The sequence below is a fragment of the Schistocerca piceifrons genome, chromosome 2 (assembly GCF_021461385.2).
Source record: "Schistocerca piceifrons isolate TAMUIC-IGC-003096 chromosome 2, iqSchPice1.1, whole genome shotgun sequence".
Classification (NCBI taxonomy): domain Eukaryota; kingdom Metazoa; phylum Arthropoda; class Insecta; order Orthoptera; family Acrididae; genus Schistocerca; species Schistocerca piceifrons.
In genome coordinates this window covers 505,165,952-505,184,472 of record NC_060139.1, presented here as the reverse complement: position 1 = coordinate 505,184,472, position 18,521 = coordinate 505,165,952, and the positions used below count along the sequence as shown (strand labels likewise).

Sequence of the window (18,521 nt, the reverse complement as noted above, 5' to 3'; positions counted from 1 at the left end):
CAAGTGTTCTAGTCAGCTTGTTTTTCTCTTTAATATCTCTTGTATTATTTTTGCTGACTCTTCATAATACTTCATTCATAAAACTTTGTCCACATTATCTTTTCTGTCCTCTTACATATATATGTACCCACATCTCAAACCCCTCCATTTTATTTTCAGCTTCTTTCCTTGTCAGCCATGTGTCTACACAGTATGAAACCACACTCCACACAAAGCATTTAACCAGTCTTTTTGTCATTTGTTTGTTCAGTATCCTGTATAGTAGCTACTTCCTTTTCAATGCTTGCTTAGCTTCATTAATAAGGTGCATAAATATTTTGAATTTTTTTACTTTTTCAGTTTGTCCCTTCCCAATATTGTGTGTTTCTTACCTGTGACCATACTCGTGGTTTTCTTGCTATCAATTCTCATCCCTCATTCATACCATGTCACACTCAGACCATGAGTCATTTTATTCCATGTTCATTATCTGTCAGCCAAAAGCACCATGCTGTCAGTGAATTTTATGTATTTGATTTTAGTCTTTTCCCATCAACTGGAGTACCCTTGTTCCCTTCAAAACATTTCATTACAGTTTCCTCCAAACATATATTGCTCAAGACATGAGAGATACAGAGTTCCGTGTCTGACGAAAAGGGCTATTAAGAACATTAAAAGATTGAAAAATGAGAATCCTCTGATACATGGCATTGTTATGTTAAGTCACTATATTTCTGAATGCAAAATTTCTTTCACTCTTCACTTAAGACAGTTCTGTTCTACTCTTAATATTTGAAAAAGTATTATTCCTCACAGACTTGAAGGGCATCAATATTAATAAACAAATAGGAGGTAGCTGGGAATGTTGACATCCTAAATTATAAAGAAAATTAAAGATGTAGCTTCCACAACATACCACACCTGGCATATTAGCTGTAAGGTATAGCTCTCTATCTGCACCTATTACAGTGTTCCAGATGCCATCAGTTTTTGTCACATCACACTGTGATGCAAGGGCCAAGCAACATATGGGAAATATGGGCACAACTCCCATGAAGGCAGAATGTGATTCTCATTCCTGCATACATGTATTACTATTAGTCAAAATTTGTATGCCTTCCTTAGGCTTTTGACCATTCTGTTATTTCCATCAGCCACCGCATTGAATATCTTCTCAGTGTGTGTGATTAGTACTTGTAATGGAGAAAATCCTATGTGCTGATGGAGAGCCTCATTAATTTAGAATACCAAACCCCATGAGAATTAGGTGATTTGACAGCTAAGAAAGCATATAATGGAAACAATTATACAATGTCTGATTCTCTTGTTTGCTGCTGTTGTTGTTATGTGATCTACCCATCTAATCTTCAGCATTCTTCTGTAGCACCACATTTCGAAAGCTTCTATTCTCTTCTTGTCTAAACTATTTATCGTCCATGTTTCACTTCCATACATGGCAACACTCCGTACAAATACTTTCAGAAACGACTTCCTGACACTTAAATCAATACTCGATGTTAACAAATTTATCTTCTTCTTGTTTGCTAACACCATATTATTGCAGTACAAGGTCATGTATCAGTGGAAGAAACGGGAACTAAATGTGATTGAGGCCTAACAAACAAGAAGTGTCAAATAATGCATTGTGGTGTTTTCAACATTAATTTGTATAAGGATCCTGAATGAACTTCTAAAAATATTTTGTGCTTTGCAGTGGACATCAGTTGTTAATCTTACCATCAGAATTGTACGGAACAGTTACAACATAACAGAAAATGTTTTATGTATAAAAATATATGCAGTGTGCTCTAATTTATCTATTCATTAGTGTATGTGGTGTTATTGAAATCTAGGTGGCCATAGTGGATAACGTAAGTCATGTTTAAGTATTAACAAGATTTATAATATTACAACAGTTAAGAGAAGAATGTGCAATGTGCCACCTGAGAGTATATAAATGTGATGTGTATGGTATTGATCATAACTGTTTGCTAGCAAAAATAGTAATTGTTGCCACAACATAGTATGAAAGAAGCCATGGATAAAGAAAATAATTTAAATGGATTCAACAGCTTGATACACGTTATTGCTCTCATAATGAATATTTGTATGTAGTGAGAAACATTACTAAAATATCAAAAGCTGCATATTGTTCCAGAGTTAATAATGTTTACTAGATGGCACAGTCATCTTAACATCTCATGCATATAAGATACTGACATGAATAATATGCAGAAGAGTGTAAAATAAAATTGGAAAGCTGCTAGATTGCAATCAGTTCGGCTTTTGTATAGGTAAAAGCACCAGAGAGGCAGTGGTGATACTGCACTTGATAATGGAAGCAAGACTTGAGAAAAATCAGGACACACTCGTAGGATTTGTTGACCTAGAAAAATCATTGGACAATGTAAAATGGTAAAAGATGTTAGAAATTCTGAGAAAAATAGGACTAAGCTGTAGGTAAAGGTGGGTTATAGAAAATATGTTTAAGAATCATGATGGAACAATAAGAATGGAAGACCAAGAAAGAATTGCTCTGATTAAAAGGGAGTTAGAGGGCCTGCATGCTTTTGACTCTACCGTTTGGTCTATACAACGAAGAAGCAATGACAGAAATAAAATGTTCAAGAACGGGGTTAATATTCAGAGTGAAAGGATATTAATAATAAAATTTACTGATGACATGGCTTAACTCAATGAAAGTGAAGAAGTAGTACAGGATCTATTGCATGAAATGAACTGTCTAGTGAACACAGAATATCTACTGAGAGTAAACTGAAAAAATATGAAAGTAATAGGAACAGCAGAGAACAGATTAGCAATAAACTTACCATCAAAATTGATGACTACAAACTGGACACTATCAAGGAATTCTACTACTGTAGTAGCAAAATAAACAGAATAGACAAAGCAGAGAGACAAAAAAAGTAGATTAGCACATACAAAGAGGGCATTCTTGACCAAAAGAAGTTTACTGTTATCAAATATAGGCCTTAATTTGAGGGAAAAATTTCTGAGAATTTCCGTTTGGTGCACAGCACTGTATCATAGAGAATCGTGGACTGTGGGCAAACCAAGAAAAGAAAATTGAAGCTTTTAGGATGTGCTGCTATTGAATGGTGTTGAAAATTAGGTAGTCTTTTAATGAATGAAGAGACACTCTGCAAAATTGGCAAAGAGAGGTGCATATGGAAAACACTGAAAAGGAGGGACAGGATGGAGGGATGTTTGTGAAGACATCAGGGAATAACTTGCATGGTGCTAGAGGGAGCTGTAAAGGGTAATAACTACAGCAAAACATTGGAATAGATCCAACAAATAATTGAGGATGTTGGGTGCAGGTGGTAGTCAGAGATAAAGAGATTAGTCCATGAGAGGAATTTGTGGCTGATCACTTCAAATCAGTCAGAAGACCAATGCCTCAAAAAGATGGTTGAAAGGAATTTGTTGTAGAGTTGACGAATGAGGTTGCTGACAGTTATTTTGGGTTAGGCACTGCTGCTTTGCACATGTATCTTGACCATTCGTGTAACACAATTTTGTATGTGTCATCTCAGTGTTGTTGCAGCACGGTAGACTACTGAGCCACTTGTGCTTTGCAGTTGGAAGGTGACAATAGCACTGCCATTGCCCAGGGGTCATTTTCGCAACCTTATCTGTAGGATCTTGGTCAAGGAGCATGTTTGAGGTATTATGTTGAAGAAATACAGCAACCAATCGCTTTTTTGTGTGTTTTTATTTATTTTTGTTTTGATTGCTGGATTTCTAAAAATAATAAATTCACTGCCACAGAGGTTAACAACTAGTAAAATGGGTAAATTGTTTTTAGTTATTAAAGAAAGGGGAGCTGGTACATGATGACAGAGGCCTAGACCTTTTCAATTGTCACTTCGTGGACCTAATTGGAAAAACTGATGTAATAAACTCAGGAGCTAGACTTGCAGTATATACAATACTGTGAACTTTCTGACTCGGAGGTAACTGCAGCCTTTAGTGGAAGACTCACAAGAAAACAAAAAGTTGAATACATTTCATGGAAAATACCATGTGTCTGTTATATTCATGTTGATTTTGCAAGATAACTTCTAACTTGTGCATTCCTGCCTAGAGAATATACACAGGTTCTAAAGAGTGATGTGTTTGAGGTCCACATGGTATTTATGGATTCATTAGTCCTATGATAAAACGTTCAATTCTCAAAGTATTTCCATCCAGAATTTTCTATAATTTGTAATGATATTTTGTTAAATAGAGCATAACCTATGTAGATAAACTAAAATTGTATTGTATAGAAGACATAGCTAGTGACCAGTTTACTTCATATGTAATTATGCAGAAGCTTAGAGTTACATCCAAAAACTTTCTTCGTATTATTAAGCGTCATCATCTACATATTTAGGATGAAACATTAAAATCTACCTTGTTATATATTTTAGGTTGAAGCAAGTGGAAGATCAAACAGAGAAGTTAAAGGAAGATTTGTATGAAATGTCAAAACCATTGGCCAGATATGCTGATGATGCAGATCTGGAGAGACACTTGCGGGACCAAGAGAGAGAAGGTGATCCGATGCTTGAATACATCCGAAATAAGAAAAAGGAAGAAGGTGTCAAAGGTAATTAACTTACTTAAAAAAATTAAAACAAAGACATTAACTTTTTAGGTGAAGAGATTTATTTATGTCTTGTAAATCATGGTATTGGTGGAGATTGCTACTAGGGCATTGTATTTAACTTATCATAGGTAGGGCATTATAGGTAAGATGTTTCCTTTATTTCAAATGATTGAAACCTGCAATCACGAAGGTCGCTTTAAACCACAGTGTGAAACATAGACTTCATTTATGATTTGAAACACATGTTCCATTTGTAACATTTAAATGGGATCTATTATGTTATGTTTTAGCAGTAAATAATTCAATTCACAAATGCTCTTATAATGATTGGTTTTTGATAAATGGATAATGGTAAGTTATCAAGTAAATTTTTGGTTAGTTAGTAAGTGAAATTTTGTCGGTGATTACATTTCATATTGTAAAATATTGACAAATTATCATTTAGTTTGCATTTTATCCTCAGCCAAACATTAATGCATTTGTCATTGTCATCCAGTGCAGCAAGAAATAGTTATGGTTTTTGCCACTTTTTAAACATTTGCGGTTCTCTGATATGATGTAGAAGCTATTTTGCCTATCCTGTGGTCTGAACTGTAATTTTATTGAAAATTTTCTTGCTGTAACTTGCTGTATGTAACTCTGTGAAGTGTTGATTGGGATGAAAGGATGTTTCAGACATTACTTGCAGATAATTTGATACTCTTTTATTGCCTTGTTGAATTCTAAATTGAACCTCATAATAACACCATGAACCATGGACCTTGCCGTTGGTGAGGAGGCTTGCGTGCTTCAGGGATACAGATAGCTGTACCATAGGTGCAACCACAATGGAGGGGTATCTGTTGAGAGGCCAGACTAATGTGTGGTTCCTGAAGAGGGGCAGCAGTCTTTTCAGTAGTTGCAGGGGCAACAGTCTGGGTGATTGACTGATCTGGCCTTGTAACACTAACCAAAACAGCCTTGATGTGCTGGTACTGCGAATGGCTGAAAGCAAGGGGAAACTACAGCCATAATTTTTCCCGAGGGCATGCAGCTTTACTGTATGGTTTAATGATGATGGCGTCCTCTTGGGTAAAATATTCCGGAGGTAAAATAGTCCCCCATACGGATCACCGGGCAGGGACTACTCAGGAGGATATTGTTATCAGGAGAAAGAAAACGCGTTCTACGGATCGGAGTGTGGAATGTCAAATCCCATAATTGGGCAGGTAGTTTAGAAAATTTAAAAAGGGAAATGGATAGGTTAAAGTTAGATATAGTGGGAATTAGTGAAGTTCGGTGGCAGAAGGAACAAGACTTCTGGTCATGTGAATACAGGGTTATAAATACAAAATTAAATAGGGGTAATGCAGGAGTATCATTTAGTAATGAATAGGAAAATAGGAAATCGGGTAAACTACTACAGACAGACATAGGAAAATAGGAAATCAGGTAAACTACTACAGACAGAAAATAGGAAATCGGGTAAACTACTACAGACAGAAAATAGGAAATCGGGTAAACTACTACAGACAGCAACGCATTATTGTGGTCAAGATAGATACGAAGCCCACTCCTACCACAGTAGTACATGTTTATGTGCCAACTGGCTCCGCAGATGATGAAGAGATTGATGAAATGTATGATGAGATAAAAGAAATTATTCAGATAGTGAAGGGAGACGAAAATTTAATAGTCATGGGTGACTGGAACTCGATAGTAGGAAAGGGAAGATAAGGAAATGTAATAGGTGAATATGGAATGGGAGTAAGGAATGAAAGAGGAAGCCACCTGGTAGAATTTTGCACAGAGCATAACCTAATCATAGCTAACACTTAGTTCCAGAATCATAAAAGAAGGTTGTATACATGGAATAAGCCTGGAGGTGCTGGAAGGTGTGGACTCTGACCACAATCTATTGGTTCTGAATTGTCGATTAAAACTGAAGAAACTGCAAAAAGGTAGGAATTTAAGATGATGGGATGTGGATAAACAGACAGAACCAGAGGTTGTACAGAGTTTCAGGGAGAGCATTAGGGAGTAATTGACAGGAATAGGGGAAAGAAATACAGTAGAAGAAGAATGGGTGGCTTTGAGGGATGAAATAGTGAAGGCAGCAGAGGATCAAGTAGGTAAAAAGATGAGGGCTAGTAAAAATCCTTGGATAACAGAACAGATATTGAATTTAATTGATGAAAGGAGAAAATACAAAAATGTAGTAAATGAAGCAGGCAAAAAGGAATACAAACATCTCAAAAATGAGATCGATAAGAAGTGCAAAATGGCTAAGCAGGGATGGCTAGAGGTTAAATGTAAGGACGTAGAAGCATGTATCCCTAGGGGTAAGATACTGCATACAGGAAAATTAAAGAGACCTTTGGAGAAAAAAGAACCACTTGCATGAATATCAAGAGCTCAGATGGAAACCCAGTTCTAAGCAAGAAGGGAAAGCGGAAAGGTGGAAGGAGTATATAGAGGGTCTATACAAGGGCGATGTACTTGAGGACAATATTATGGAAATGGAAGAAGAGGTAGAAGAAAATGAAATGGGACATATGATACTGCGTGAAGAGTTTGACAGAGCACTGAAAGACCTAAGTCGAAACAAGGCCCCAGGAGTAGAAAACATTCCATTAGAACTACTGACAGCCTTGGGAGAGTCAGGCCTAACAACTCTACCATCTAGTGAGCAAGATGTATGGGACAGGTGAAATACCCTCAGACTTCAAGAAGAATATAATAATTCCAATTCCAAAGAAAGCATGTGTTGACAGTTGCGAAAATTACTGAACTATCAGTTTAATAAGCCACGGCTGTAAAATACAAACACAAATTCTTTACAGATGAATGGAAAAACTGGTAGAAGCTGACCTTGGGGAAGATCAGTTAGGATTCTGTAGAAATGTTGGAACACGTGAGGCGATACTGACCCTATGACTTATCTTAGAAAACAGATTAAGGAAAGGAAAACCTAAGTTTCTAGCATTTGTAGACTTAGAGAAAGCTTTTGACAATGTTGACTGGGATACTCTCTTTCAAATTCTCAAGATGGCAGGGGTAAAATACAGGGAGCGAAAGGCTATTTACAATTTGTACAGAGATCAGGTGGCAGTTATAAGAGTCGAGGGGCATGAAAGGGAAGCAGTGGTTGGGGAGGGAGTGAGACAGGGTTGTAGCTTATCCCCGATGTTTTTCAATCTGTATATTGAGCAAGCAGTAAAGGAAACAACAGAAAAATTCGGAGTATGAATTAAAATCCATTGAGAAGAAATAAAAACTTTGAGGTTCGCCGATGACATTGTAATTCTGTCAGAGACAGCAAAGGACTTGGAAGAGCAGTTGAACGGAATGGACAGTGTCTTAAAAGGAGGATATAAGATGAACAGCAACAAAAGCAAACGAGGATAATGGAGTGTAGTCGAATTAAATTGGGTGATGCTGAGGAATTAGATTAGGAAATGACACACTTAAAGTAGTAAAGGAGTTTCGTTATTTGGGGAGCAAAATAACTGATGATGGTCGATGTAGAGAGGATATAAAATGTAGACTGGCAACGGCAAGGAAAGCGTTTCTGAAGAAGAGAACTTTGTTAACGTCGAGTATAGATTCAAGTGTCAGGAAATCGTTCTTGAAAGTATTTGTATGGAGTGTAGCCATGTATGGAAGTGAAATGTGGAGGATAAATAGTTTAGAGAAGAAGAGAATAGAAGCTTTCGAAATGTGGTGCTACAGAAGAATGCTGAAGGTTAGATGGGTAAATCACATAACTTCTGAGGAGGCATAGAATAGAATTGGAGAGAAGAGAAATTTGTGGCGTTACTTGACTAGAAGAAGGGATCAGTTGTTAGGGTATATTCTGAGACATCAAGGGATCACCAGTTTAGTATTGGAGGGCAGTGTGGAGGATAAAAATCATAGAGGGAGACCAAGAGATGAATACACTAAACAGATTCAGAAGGACGTAGGTTGCAGTAAGTACTGGGAAATGAAGATGCTTGCACAGGATAGAGTAGCATGGGGAGCTGCATCAAACCAGTCTCTGGACTGAAGACCGCAACAACAATAACAACAACAACAACATGTGCCGGTGCAGGCAACCCCTGCTCTGAGCACAGTACATGCGATGCATTATGTCAGAAACTGTGACACCATTACTACCCTTTACAAGCCACATATTTCAGAACTTATGAGGTTTAGAAATGTGAAACAAAGTGTGTTACCACTAATTGTTCCTCTAGTTGTCATTTTGCAGCAATAAACATTATACACAGGACATGCATGATTCTGATACCGCATTATTTGAGACATTATAAGAGGTGGACTGGTTCAAGTAAGGTACAGCTCAAGAAGGGGCTGAACTATCCCCGTTTAGGAGTGCCATCAATGAAATATGGGTCAGTGATGTGTTGTCATACTATACCACACCATTCATTAACACTCCACTGACATAGTACGTCAATCACATCACGATTACTGGCAGCGTGAAGTGCGCACTTGGGTCTCAGGACGTGTGCTAACTGTGCACTTCATTTATTTCAAACGTCAAATTCGCTTTGCAATTTCTCGGGATGTAATTGACGTATTGTGATGCAACCAGTGGGATTATTTTTTTGATTTATCATGCTATTGATTGCAGACGAAATAATAGGGGGTGTCCATTTAAAAATACAGAAGTTTGTGTTGAAAATAGTATTTGTTTATGTTTTAAAATTTCTCATAGTATTTGGTTTCCTAAGCCATGCTAGTGAAAATCGTTTTTGAATATCTATAGTTGTTCCAGAGATATTTGAGGTGGCATGGTTAGGTGAGACACCCTGTATATCATTACGGTGATGATGGCCAGTGATCCCTTCAGTGCAGATGCATACCTAGCTCAAACTCATACAGGAATGGGCTAGATGTCGCAAGTAATGAGGCTAATGAGCAGGGGCACTACATCACTAGTGTGTGATGCAAGTTGAGAATTTGGATGTGTTGAGAAGCATGCTAGGGTAGTCTGTATGATTGTGGTTACAACTGTGTCCGTGTGGCATAGTGGTCAGCGCATTTGCTTACTAAGCGAGAGACCTGGGTGTGGCACAAATTTTCAACTCGCACCATTGATATAAATCACTGCCTATTGGCAGCTAACACCTTTAATTCCTTTGTGTCTTTATTTCCATCATGAATGGGGCTCCAAATTATCTGTTCTAGGTAGTTTTCAGAGAAGACATTTACAGTGGAACTTAAATTTTACGTTCTCCGATTTTACATTCTCCGATTTTACTATTTTCGCGATTCTACACCATAAATTCTTAGTGCTTCTCAAAAACCCATAAGATCAATAGCCAATTTTATGTTGCTTCCTAGTAATGTTTACCTCAATTCTTTGTTCATACTTGACATTTTGCTTGACTTCATTCTGTTTCCTACTTATTGACATATGATGATACTGAATGACTTGCAAGTGGCACAGAAGACAGACGGTTCTTAACGTGGCTGGTGGCGGAGGTAAGGGAATATTTTAGACTGTTGAGGAGAGGGGAGACGTGAGAGAGGAAATGCTGATGTAATCCATGATAGGCATTGCCAATGCCATTTGCAATATGCAATGTTTAGCTCCACCGCACAATTATGATGAAACTACTGCTGGATTGTGGCATCAATAGAAAACCAGGACAGGCAGAGTGAAGTGTTCCGGATCGAGCTAGTAAGTGAGGAAGCAGCCCGTCTGCCATCTTTTCTTGTGCCACTTATAACTCTGTCTTATCTTTTTGCATGTATTTCCGACGTGCTACTGTATTCAGCAACAATATCATCAACCTTTTATCTTCAAACACCTAGACTCATTCTATGCTTGGTCAAAATTAAGGAAAGGTGGACCATTTCCTGCTATTGTACTCTTACTGGCTGGCAACTTGTTATGTCACCCAACATCCAGTGCTGCTGCCACACCACGCTAACACACATAATAAGTTTACAGACCTTACCTTACGAAACATCTGAAATTCCTAAAGTACTGGATTATAAACTATAAATGGGCACAGAAGCTATAAGCCAAAGTTGATGGTAGAATTTCTTTTTTCTCCTCCTAGGTACCAATTTTACCAATGCTCATAACATCAACTGACATGACCAAATTGCAAATTCATAAACAACCGAGAAAGAAATTTCAAAATTTTACGTCATATAATAGATCTATTAGGAAAAAAGTGGGTTTTGCTGCTAGGAATACTGTACAGTACATAACTGAAAAGACTATCACTTTCGCTATCGCTTTTGTATGAGGTAATTCATTTCCCAACACATTACTACCACAAATTATCCTTAAAACATGCAGTTTTGAGCATTATTTCATTTTATTTTCACCTTGAAAATAGCAAAAATATATAGCCTGCATGGGGAAATAAACTGGAATCTGTGAAAGATGTGAAAATTGTTGGATTACATCATCTCAGATGTTTGTTTTCCATCTGCAGCCAATAGCTGTATAGCATGATGACATCACACTAATGCAGTGGCTTCTAGCATATAGAGTGACAAGCAGCAAGCTTACTTGGTGGCTCTTTCCAAAGTATTGCTGATGTGATCGGTGTATAGCAAATGGAGTGACTGCAGCTCCCACTTAGGTTTACTTTATATAATTACACCTCGTACGCCCTTCACTACTGTGCATTAATTTAGCTTACAGTAGTTTTGCTCGGAGCCTGTTGACAGAATTCAGAATGTATCATGCGTCTACCAACTGTAGCCAGTGTATGCTACTCCATTTGCTATGTGCAATTAACAGGATGTATTTGGTGAATAGTTGTGCAACGGCTTGTTCGTCTTTGTTGCAGTCCTCATTGAAGTTTAATGTGTTGTGAAGGGAGGCAGAGTGTTGTAAATGTATGGATTGCTGAGACAGAGAAACACTGAAATCACAGGAGGCTTAACTTTAATTCATATTCATTGGTATAAATAACACATGTGAAGGAAACTTTTGTGTATATACGTGTTTTTGTGAAACCTGCTGTGTTTACCCTACAGCAAGCGACGAGTCCAAAGTGCAAACAGTGCACGTTGGCAATACTGCAGAACACTTCACTTCAACTAATCAGCACAATAAACAAGGAAAAGTTTACAAGCAATATACTAGAGGTCATTGCACTTGTGTCACCAGAGTATGCTTGCACTGCCATTGGCTATAGGAGGGAAACACATACCCCGCATGTAAGATTCCAACGCCTTTCACTGTACTTCAGTTTTTGGTTTAATTCACCACATTCATCAATTTTTGCTTTTTTTTCTGTGTGAGCACAAAAGAAAGATCTCTCAAAAACACGCGTTTTGACTTATAATTTGTTGTAGCGTGTTGGAAAATAACTCAACTACGTTGTACCCAGAACACTAGTGTCAGTTTTTACTTGCTGTTACACATCTGTGATTTCTTAAGAACTGGTAAATTTATTACCACAAATAATTGTATAAACTTTGTATTGTACTTTAATTTCTTTCACATATACAGATTTTGTACAGTGTATTGAACAGGATTATGATTTTTAATCATTTATGCGAGTTTCATGTGTTTTTGCTCATATTTTGGAGGTTTTAACATTGTCCTTGATTCTGCATTTTATCTCCAATTTTGTGTTTTTTTAAGTCTGGACCTCGAGAAAATGTAAAATAGGGGTTTCACTGTAGTAATGTCCCGTCATGCCCACCACTAACAAAACTGTTATTTTCCCAGTTGCTCATTGGATTATTAAAGTCTCCACTGATCATCATACCTTCTTCAAAAGCAACAAGTGCCAAAGCTAGAAGATTTTTTTTTTATTTTTTATCTATTTTTTTTATTCATCTCATCCAGTTTTTGTTATGGTATTGTCTTGCAGGGTAGCTAGTAACATGTCAAAATGCAGTGTTCCTTTAACACAGCAAATTGCCAAGTTACTTATGCTTCTAGGTCCAATGTTTTGTCTGCTGATGGTAAAATACTTCTGTGCAAAATATGTGAGCAATCTGTAAATTATGAAAAGAAATATTTCATTTCTCAACATGTTAGTTCAACCAAACACAAAAACGCACTGTCCAAGACTACTGGGAGCAAGATTTTTTTGCTTCCAGCAGCAGTTGTAAGATTGCGTCAGAAAGAACAATTTGCATTTTATTTACGCAAAATTTTTATTGATACCATAACCCTTTCTGGAAACTACAGAATCCTACATTAAGATAGTTTTTGGAGGAGTATAAGGATGAATCTGTGTCTAGTGAGTCAAGTTTGCAAAAAAAAAAAAAAAAAAAAAAAGTTACGTAAGTGAATGTTACCATAAAGATGAAGTAAAGAAAATAAAATTATTTCAATCGACGAGTCACCAGTGTCATTGCTGGACAGTTAGATCCTTAAGAAGGCAAATCAGTAAAAGCATTCCTGCTTATAACAGTGTATCTGGAAATGGTTAACAATTCAACTATTGCACTGTTATTTACTAATTTGTTGATGTTATTGTAGCCCAAAGAAATTCAGTGAAACAGTGTAGTACTTTCCATCTCAGATACTGCACCATAAGTGAACAAGGCTGGGAAAACTTTAGAAGTCCCATTTCCAAACATGCTCCACATGGACAGTGTAGCACATGGTTGTCATAGGGTTGGCTTTTTCTGGGTGTCAACAAGTTGATTTCCAGTATTAAGAAAATCTTTATAAAAGCTCCAACATTTAAAGATATTTAAAAACATTGCACCAGATTTACCCCAATTTCCCTCAGACTACCTTAACAAGATGGGAGACATGTATTTCAGCAGTAGCTCACATTACTTAAAATTTCCCCAAGTATATTGCTCTGGAGGATAAGGCATCTCTGATTGAAGCTGCAAAGAAAATTCGTGAACCTTTGTAAGTGAGAAATGCCTTACCATAACTTTTCCTATGGCTGAGTTTGGTTCCTGGTTACAAGCGATCAGCCATCTTCAAGAAACAGGGCCCCTTTGGAAAGGTCAGTGCAAATTGTGTATGTTGGCCTGCAAAAGTTGGAGAGAGTGCCAGGGGAATGGGCTGTATCAGTTATCAAAAAATATAAAATGCCAGGATGAAATTTTTACTCTGCAGTGGAGTGTGTGCTCACAGGCAAGTGCACTTGACCATGAAAGGCAAAGATCCCGAGTTCGAGTCTCGGTTCGGCACACAGTTTTAATCTACCAGGAAGTTTCAAGTATAAAAAGTTTTTTGAAATTCCTGATCCAAACATTTCAAAAATTTTACAAGATGGCAAGTCTGTTTGCAGTAGAAGTGGGCCATACAATTGTTCACTGTTTCTAGTTTGCTACAATTATCTCTGTTAATGTTGAGAAGCAAGACATTGTAACGTGTAGGCTTTCAAGAAACATTTTTACTTTTCTGTAATGTACAATTAGCATTTTGTTTAAAACTTAAAGGTACTTTAAAAATATAATTCAAAACAAACGTAACATATTTATGCTGATTGTGTTTTTGTGTAGTGCAGTCTAGTAAATAAATGGACATAATGTAAGGTTTTCCTTTATTTCCTGTTTCAGGAATTTATAGTGCACTTTTGCCTTCTTATTTTAGTGATTTATAATGTGTAAACTTCCTGTCTGATGATCACTATCACTGTGCTTTTGATGAAGCGAAAAACTTTGGTGTAGGCTGCCAGTGATATGAAAGGGACGGCAAGGTTGCCCCCTCACATTGCTCCTCTCCCTGTGGTGGTCTTAAGTTCTGGTTTGTTTTCACTCGTGGCTGACTGATACAATAATGTGCACACTATAGTAGTAGTAGTAGTAGTAGTAGTAGCAGTAGTAGGCCAAAAATTATTTTCTGAATACATGTTGAGTTGAAGAGAAGCACTGCATTAGTTCATTGTTCATGTGTACAGCCTGCAGATAGTGTTAAAAATGAAGTTCCACTCTAAATTTTGTCATGATTTGGTTCTGGAAGATGTATAATTTTCCCCTCCCTTCCCCCCTTTTTTATTTTAAAAAAATAGACATACAAATTTAAAAGGCTGTCATGCTGCATGAGTGAAAGCAAAGGCTTAGTGTTTTCAAATCATTAAAGAAAATGATTGAGGAACTTTTTGACTGGAATATTTGCTTTTGTGAAAACTTTAACAGCTTTTTGTTTAAATTGGCCTTTCATTTTCTTCTTTTGGCTATATTTAAGTTCCACCAAATGACACTTCTGTTGAGCAGCAGCAACATTTTTCCCACCAGTTTACTGAATGTGTGTCTGATTTAAGATGTGTCTCAACACTATTCTTCCTTTCCCACCCAATCTGATAATTAAAAAATCTGCAGAATATTGATTTGACCTTCTACGGGCACTCATAGCCATGTGACCCATATGTGACAATGCTAAGGATAGAAACTTCAAGACACTTACTGTAGAACTGAAAATAACTATATTCAAATGCTATGGTATGTATTTCAGTGTGATCAAAATATGTGATAGGTATTGTTTTCCAGTCTCTACACTGTAGAGTGCAGACACATGAACTAACAGATGGCCATGAATATAAGCAAAGTAGGATATTGACCACTTGAGGGGAAAGGAGCAGTGCAGGGAAACAAGCCCTGCCTCCCCTCTCATAGGGCAGCAGCCTACATTGCCATATTGTCAGAGGGATCACTGACATCTTTTGGTGTTGTGAGAGTGGTAATTGAAATTTCAGGATTAGGCTTTTACTCAGTTCAAAATGTGAAAACAACTAACAATGCACAGCACAAAGCTTTTGGAAATGGCAACCACACATTTGCTAGCTGAAGTTGGCAGAGTGTTGTTAACAAGATAGTTTGGGTCATACCTCTAATGCTATTTGGTTCAGCCACTGTTCAACCCCCCCTCCCTCATGGCTCCCCTGTTCTCAGGTGCTAGATCCCATGGCTCAGTGCAACATTGCATAACGTGGGTTATATCTTATACAGACAGTTTGAATCTCTACAGACGGCATGGCACGGCATCAGAGTGTCAAGTGCACTGATATGTTGTTGTGTTAGTCCACATTTTATTGTGCACACACAATCTTATCCACATTATCTTTCCAAACTGGGCTTTGCCAGATGATGTGCAGTACCAATAACCAAAAATTGGTTATGTTTTTGACATTTGTATGCAGAAAATAGTTATTTCAGACTATCTCTGATAAAATAATGCATCTGGAAATAATTCTTTATTAAATTGTGTGTATTAGATAAGTTTGTATTTCTGCATTTTCAGCAGACTTTGCGACTGTATTCACATTTATCGTAAAATGGGAATTATCTGGTCCCTAGTCATAAGTTCAGTTGATGCAAATTTAGTACAGCAGCAGCTATTCAGTAAACATAAGAGAGGGGAGCAGTATGTTTGCAGATTATATATGAAGTTCTTTTAAAATAATGTCTTTTTTTTTTTTTTTTTTTACCAAGTTTCGAACAGATATGAGACATGTAAATAATCTCAAATTTTATGATCTAAATTTAAGGTTAACTTCGTAGTGCTCATTTTAAGTCATTTGAAAAGCTCTTAGTAGTTTCTAGTTCTTACCATTGTAATCTGTTATGTTATTGCATTAAGGTGTTGCCCTCTTTCATAATGCAGTTGGTTTTATGCCACTTTTGTGACTTCTGAAGACTTTTTGTGAACTGGGTGAAATTTCCTGCAGTATGGCCTTCATTCTTAGGTAGAGTAAATACATTTCACACTGGTAAAGCACACTGAATTTTTGCTTACTTTTGTTGCACCTGATTTTCTCAGGATCATAGTATATGAAGCAGAAATCCTAAAAAGAAAAAAAGAAAGAGTGTCAATGGTCAAAAATGGTTTCATCATGATTTTGTGCGTTTGTCTGATGTATTTGTCTGACTGTATGAGGGTAGTGTTATTTATTCAATAGTATGCTTCTGTTTTATGTTATTGGGTTTGAAACACATTTTGAAATGATTTTTAATTCTCATTATTTTCATTTCAGAAAAACCTAAATACCAAGGATCATACTTACCAAATAGGTTTGGTATACCACCAGGACATCGCTGGGATGGAGTTGACCGTTCTAATGGCTATGAAAAGAAATGGTTTGAAGAATTAAATGCAAGGCGAGCTCGAGAAGAGGAAGCACACAAATGGAGCACCTCAGATATGTAGTCTGTAAAAATGGAACAGTTCCATGATTTTAATTTTTTTATCTGAATGATTTTGTACATACTATGTAGCTGAAAATAAAAAAAAAATGTATAGTGATATTTTTTATAAAATGTGTACATTCATTTTTTTCGATTTAGTTTGTATGGGACCCAAATTTCCTGAGCTACAAATGTTCCTGAATTTAATTGTTGAGTTTTACAAGTTGCTTATTAATTTACAATGCACACCTTAAAACTTTCCGTGTTACCCTTAAATTTAAGAGAACTGTTCATGAAATTTTTTATGAGATATGCTTGAATTTTTGTGCAGTCTGTTTTGTAGGTATTTTAAAGTAAATTTCCTAAAAGCAGCTAGCTGATGTCATTTTTAACTGTTCATTTTAACCATATTTATTTGATTCACAATTTGAAGTTATCTAAAGGATTAGTTGCAGTGACCAAGTGTATGTGATCTCCAGTTGTCACACTCTCTTTTATTCACAACCACATTCCACACTCTCTGCCCCCCTCCCTCCCACCCTTCCTCCCCCCCCCCACCCTTCCTCCCCCCCCCCACCCTTCCTCCCCCCCCACCCTTCCTCTCCCCCCTCCCTCCCTCCCTCCCTCCCTCTCCCCCCTCCCTCCCTTCAACTCCCCCCCCCTCCCTCCCTTCCTCCGCACCACCAAAGAACCTAAATAGTCTCCAATCTAGAGGTAAGACTCATGTCTGTTTTGGAAAAACACATTAAATTTTTTTTTTTATTTTATGAGGCAAAATCATCTCCATCAGTGCTTATCTCAGTATAATTGCAATTGAAGACCTTTGATTTTATCGGTAACATATGCCACTCAACAATGCATTTCCTTTTGCCATGCTGGTGTGAGTGCTGTTACAGCTCTCACTGTGCTAATGTAAGTATATTTTGTTCTGAAGCTTCATCATCATGTACACTGAAATCAGATTTATTTGTAACTAGCTGACAAACCCAGCATTACCCAGGTTTTCATTTTACCGATTTTCTATTACAAATGAGGACAGAAAATCAACTGTGTTTTAGTGTAAAATAGAAAAAATTTCATTTCCATTTATTGTTGAAAATACCTTTCAAATTATACAAACAGTGTTACAAGAAAAATGTCTAATGTACAGATGTGTAAGTACAGTACCCAAGTTAAGAAACATAAAATGCAAAATGCAAAATCTGTGTTGTGTTTGATTACCGTATTTACTCGAATCTAAGCCGCACCTGAAAAATGAGACTCGAAATTCAAGGGGAGAGAAGAGTTTTAGGCTGCACCTCCAAATCAAAACAAAGTTGGTCCATTGTAATAGGAGACACAATTTAGGTCAAATGAATGACGATACAGCTACAGTAGTTTGGTTTGAGTTGTAAGCTTAGCAGTGAAGCTTTACCATGTAGCCATTGCTATGTGTAAGGCGCTCCGTCCGTTTTTATATGAGTACCCTTCCTTTTCCACGTGCTTCGTCTGGTTTGAATTGATTGCTTAATTTTCTTTGATCTGATAAGTGCCGTTCTCTTTGTTATAGGTATTTACGTTCACTCTAATCTGAAGATGCATTACTGTACTGTATCATGCATTGTTTGTCGCATTCTGATAATGAGCATTTACGGCCTATCGCTGCTCGCGGCATGGCTTGCTTTTGTGTGTGCTACCACCGCTTACAACTGAAAAAAAGAAAGAAAGAAAGGGAGAGAGGAATCGTCTCATTAGCGAAACAATGGCAAGAGACTGCTATTTGTTGTTACTTATACCGTTGCTTTCTTTGATAATGATCAACAAAAACCAAATAATAGACTGCATATGATTGAAGATGTTCTGAACGAGAGTTTAGTAAAAATTTTTCTCC

The 18,521-nt window shown here is 37.0% G+C and overlaps 1 protein-coding gene across 1 annotated transcript in view; it reads left to right on the top strand.

The window, feature by feature from the left end:
* LOC124777057 (BUD13 homolog) overlaps positions 1 to 16,830 on the top strand; it is a 63,279-nt gene extending 46,449 nt beyond the window's left edge. The window contains exons 4-5 of the mRNA XM_047252329.1: positions 4,416 to 4,594; positions 16,501 to 16,830. Of these exons, the coding sequence (XP_047108285.1) occupies positions 4,416 to 4,594; positions 16,501 to 16,673 (352 nt within the window). The 3' untranslated portion in view covers positions 16,674 to 16,830. The remainder of the gene's footprint in view (positions 1 to 4,415; positions 4,595 to 16,500) is intronic.
* Positions 16,831 to 18,521: the final 1,691 nt, after the last annotated feature.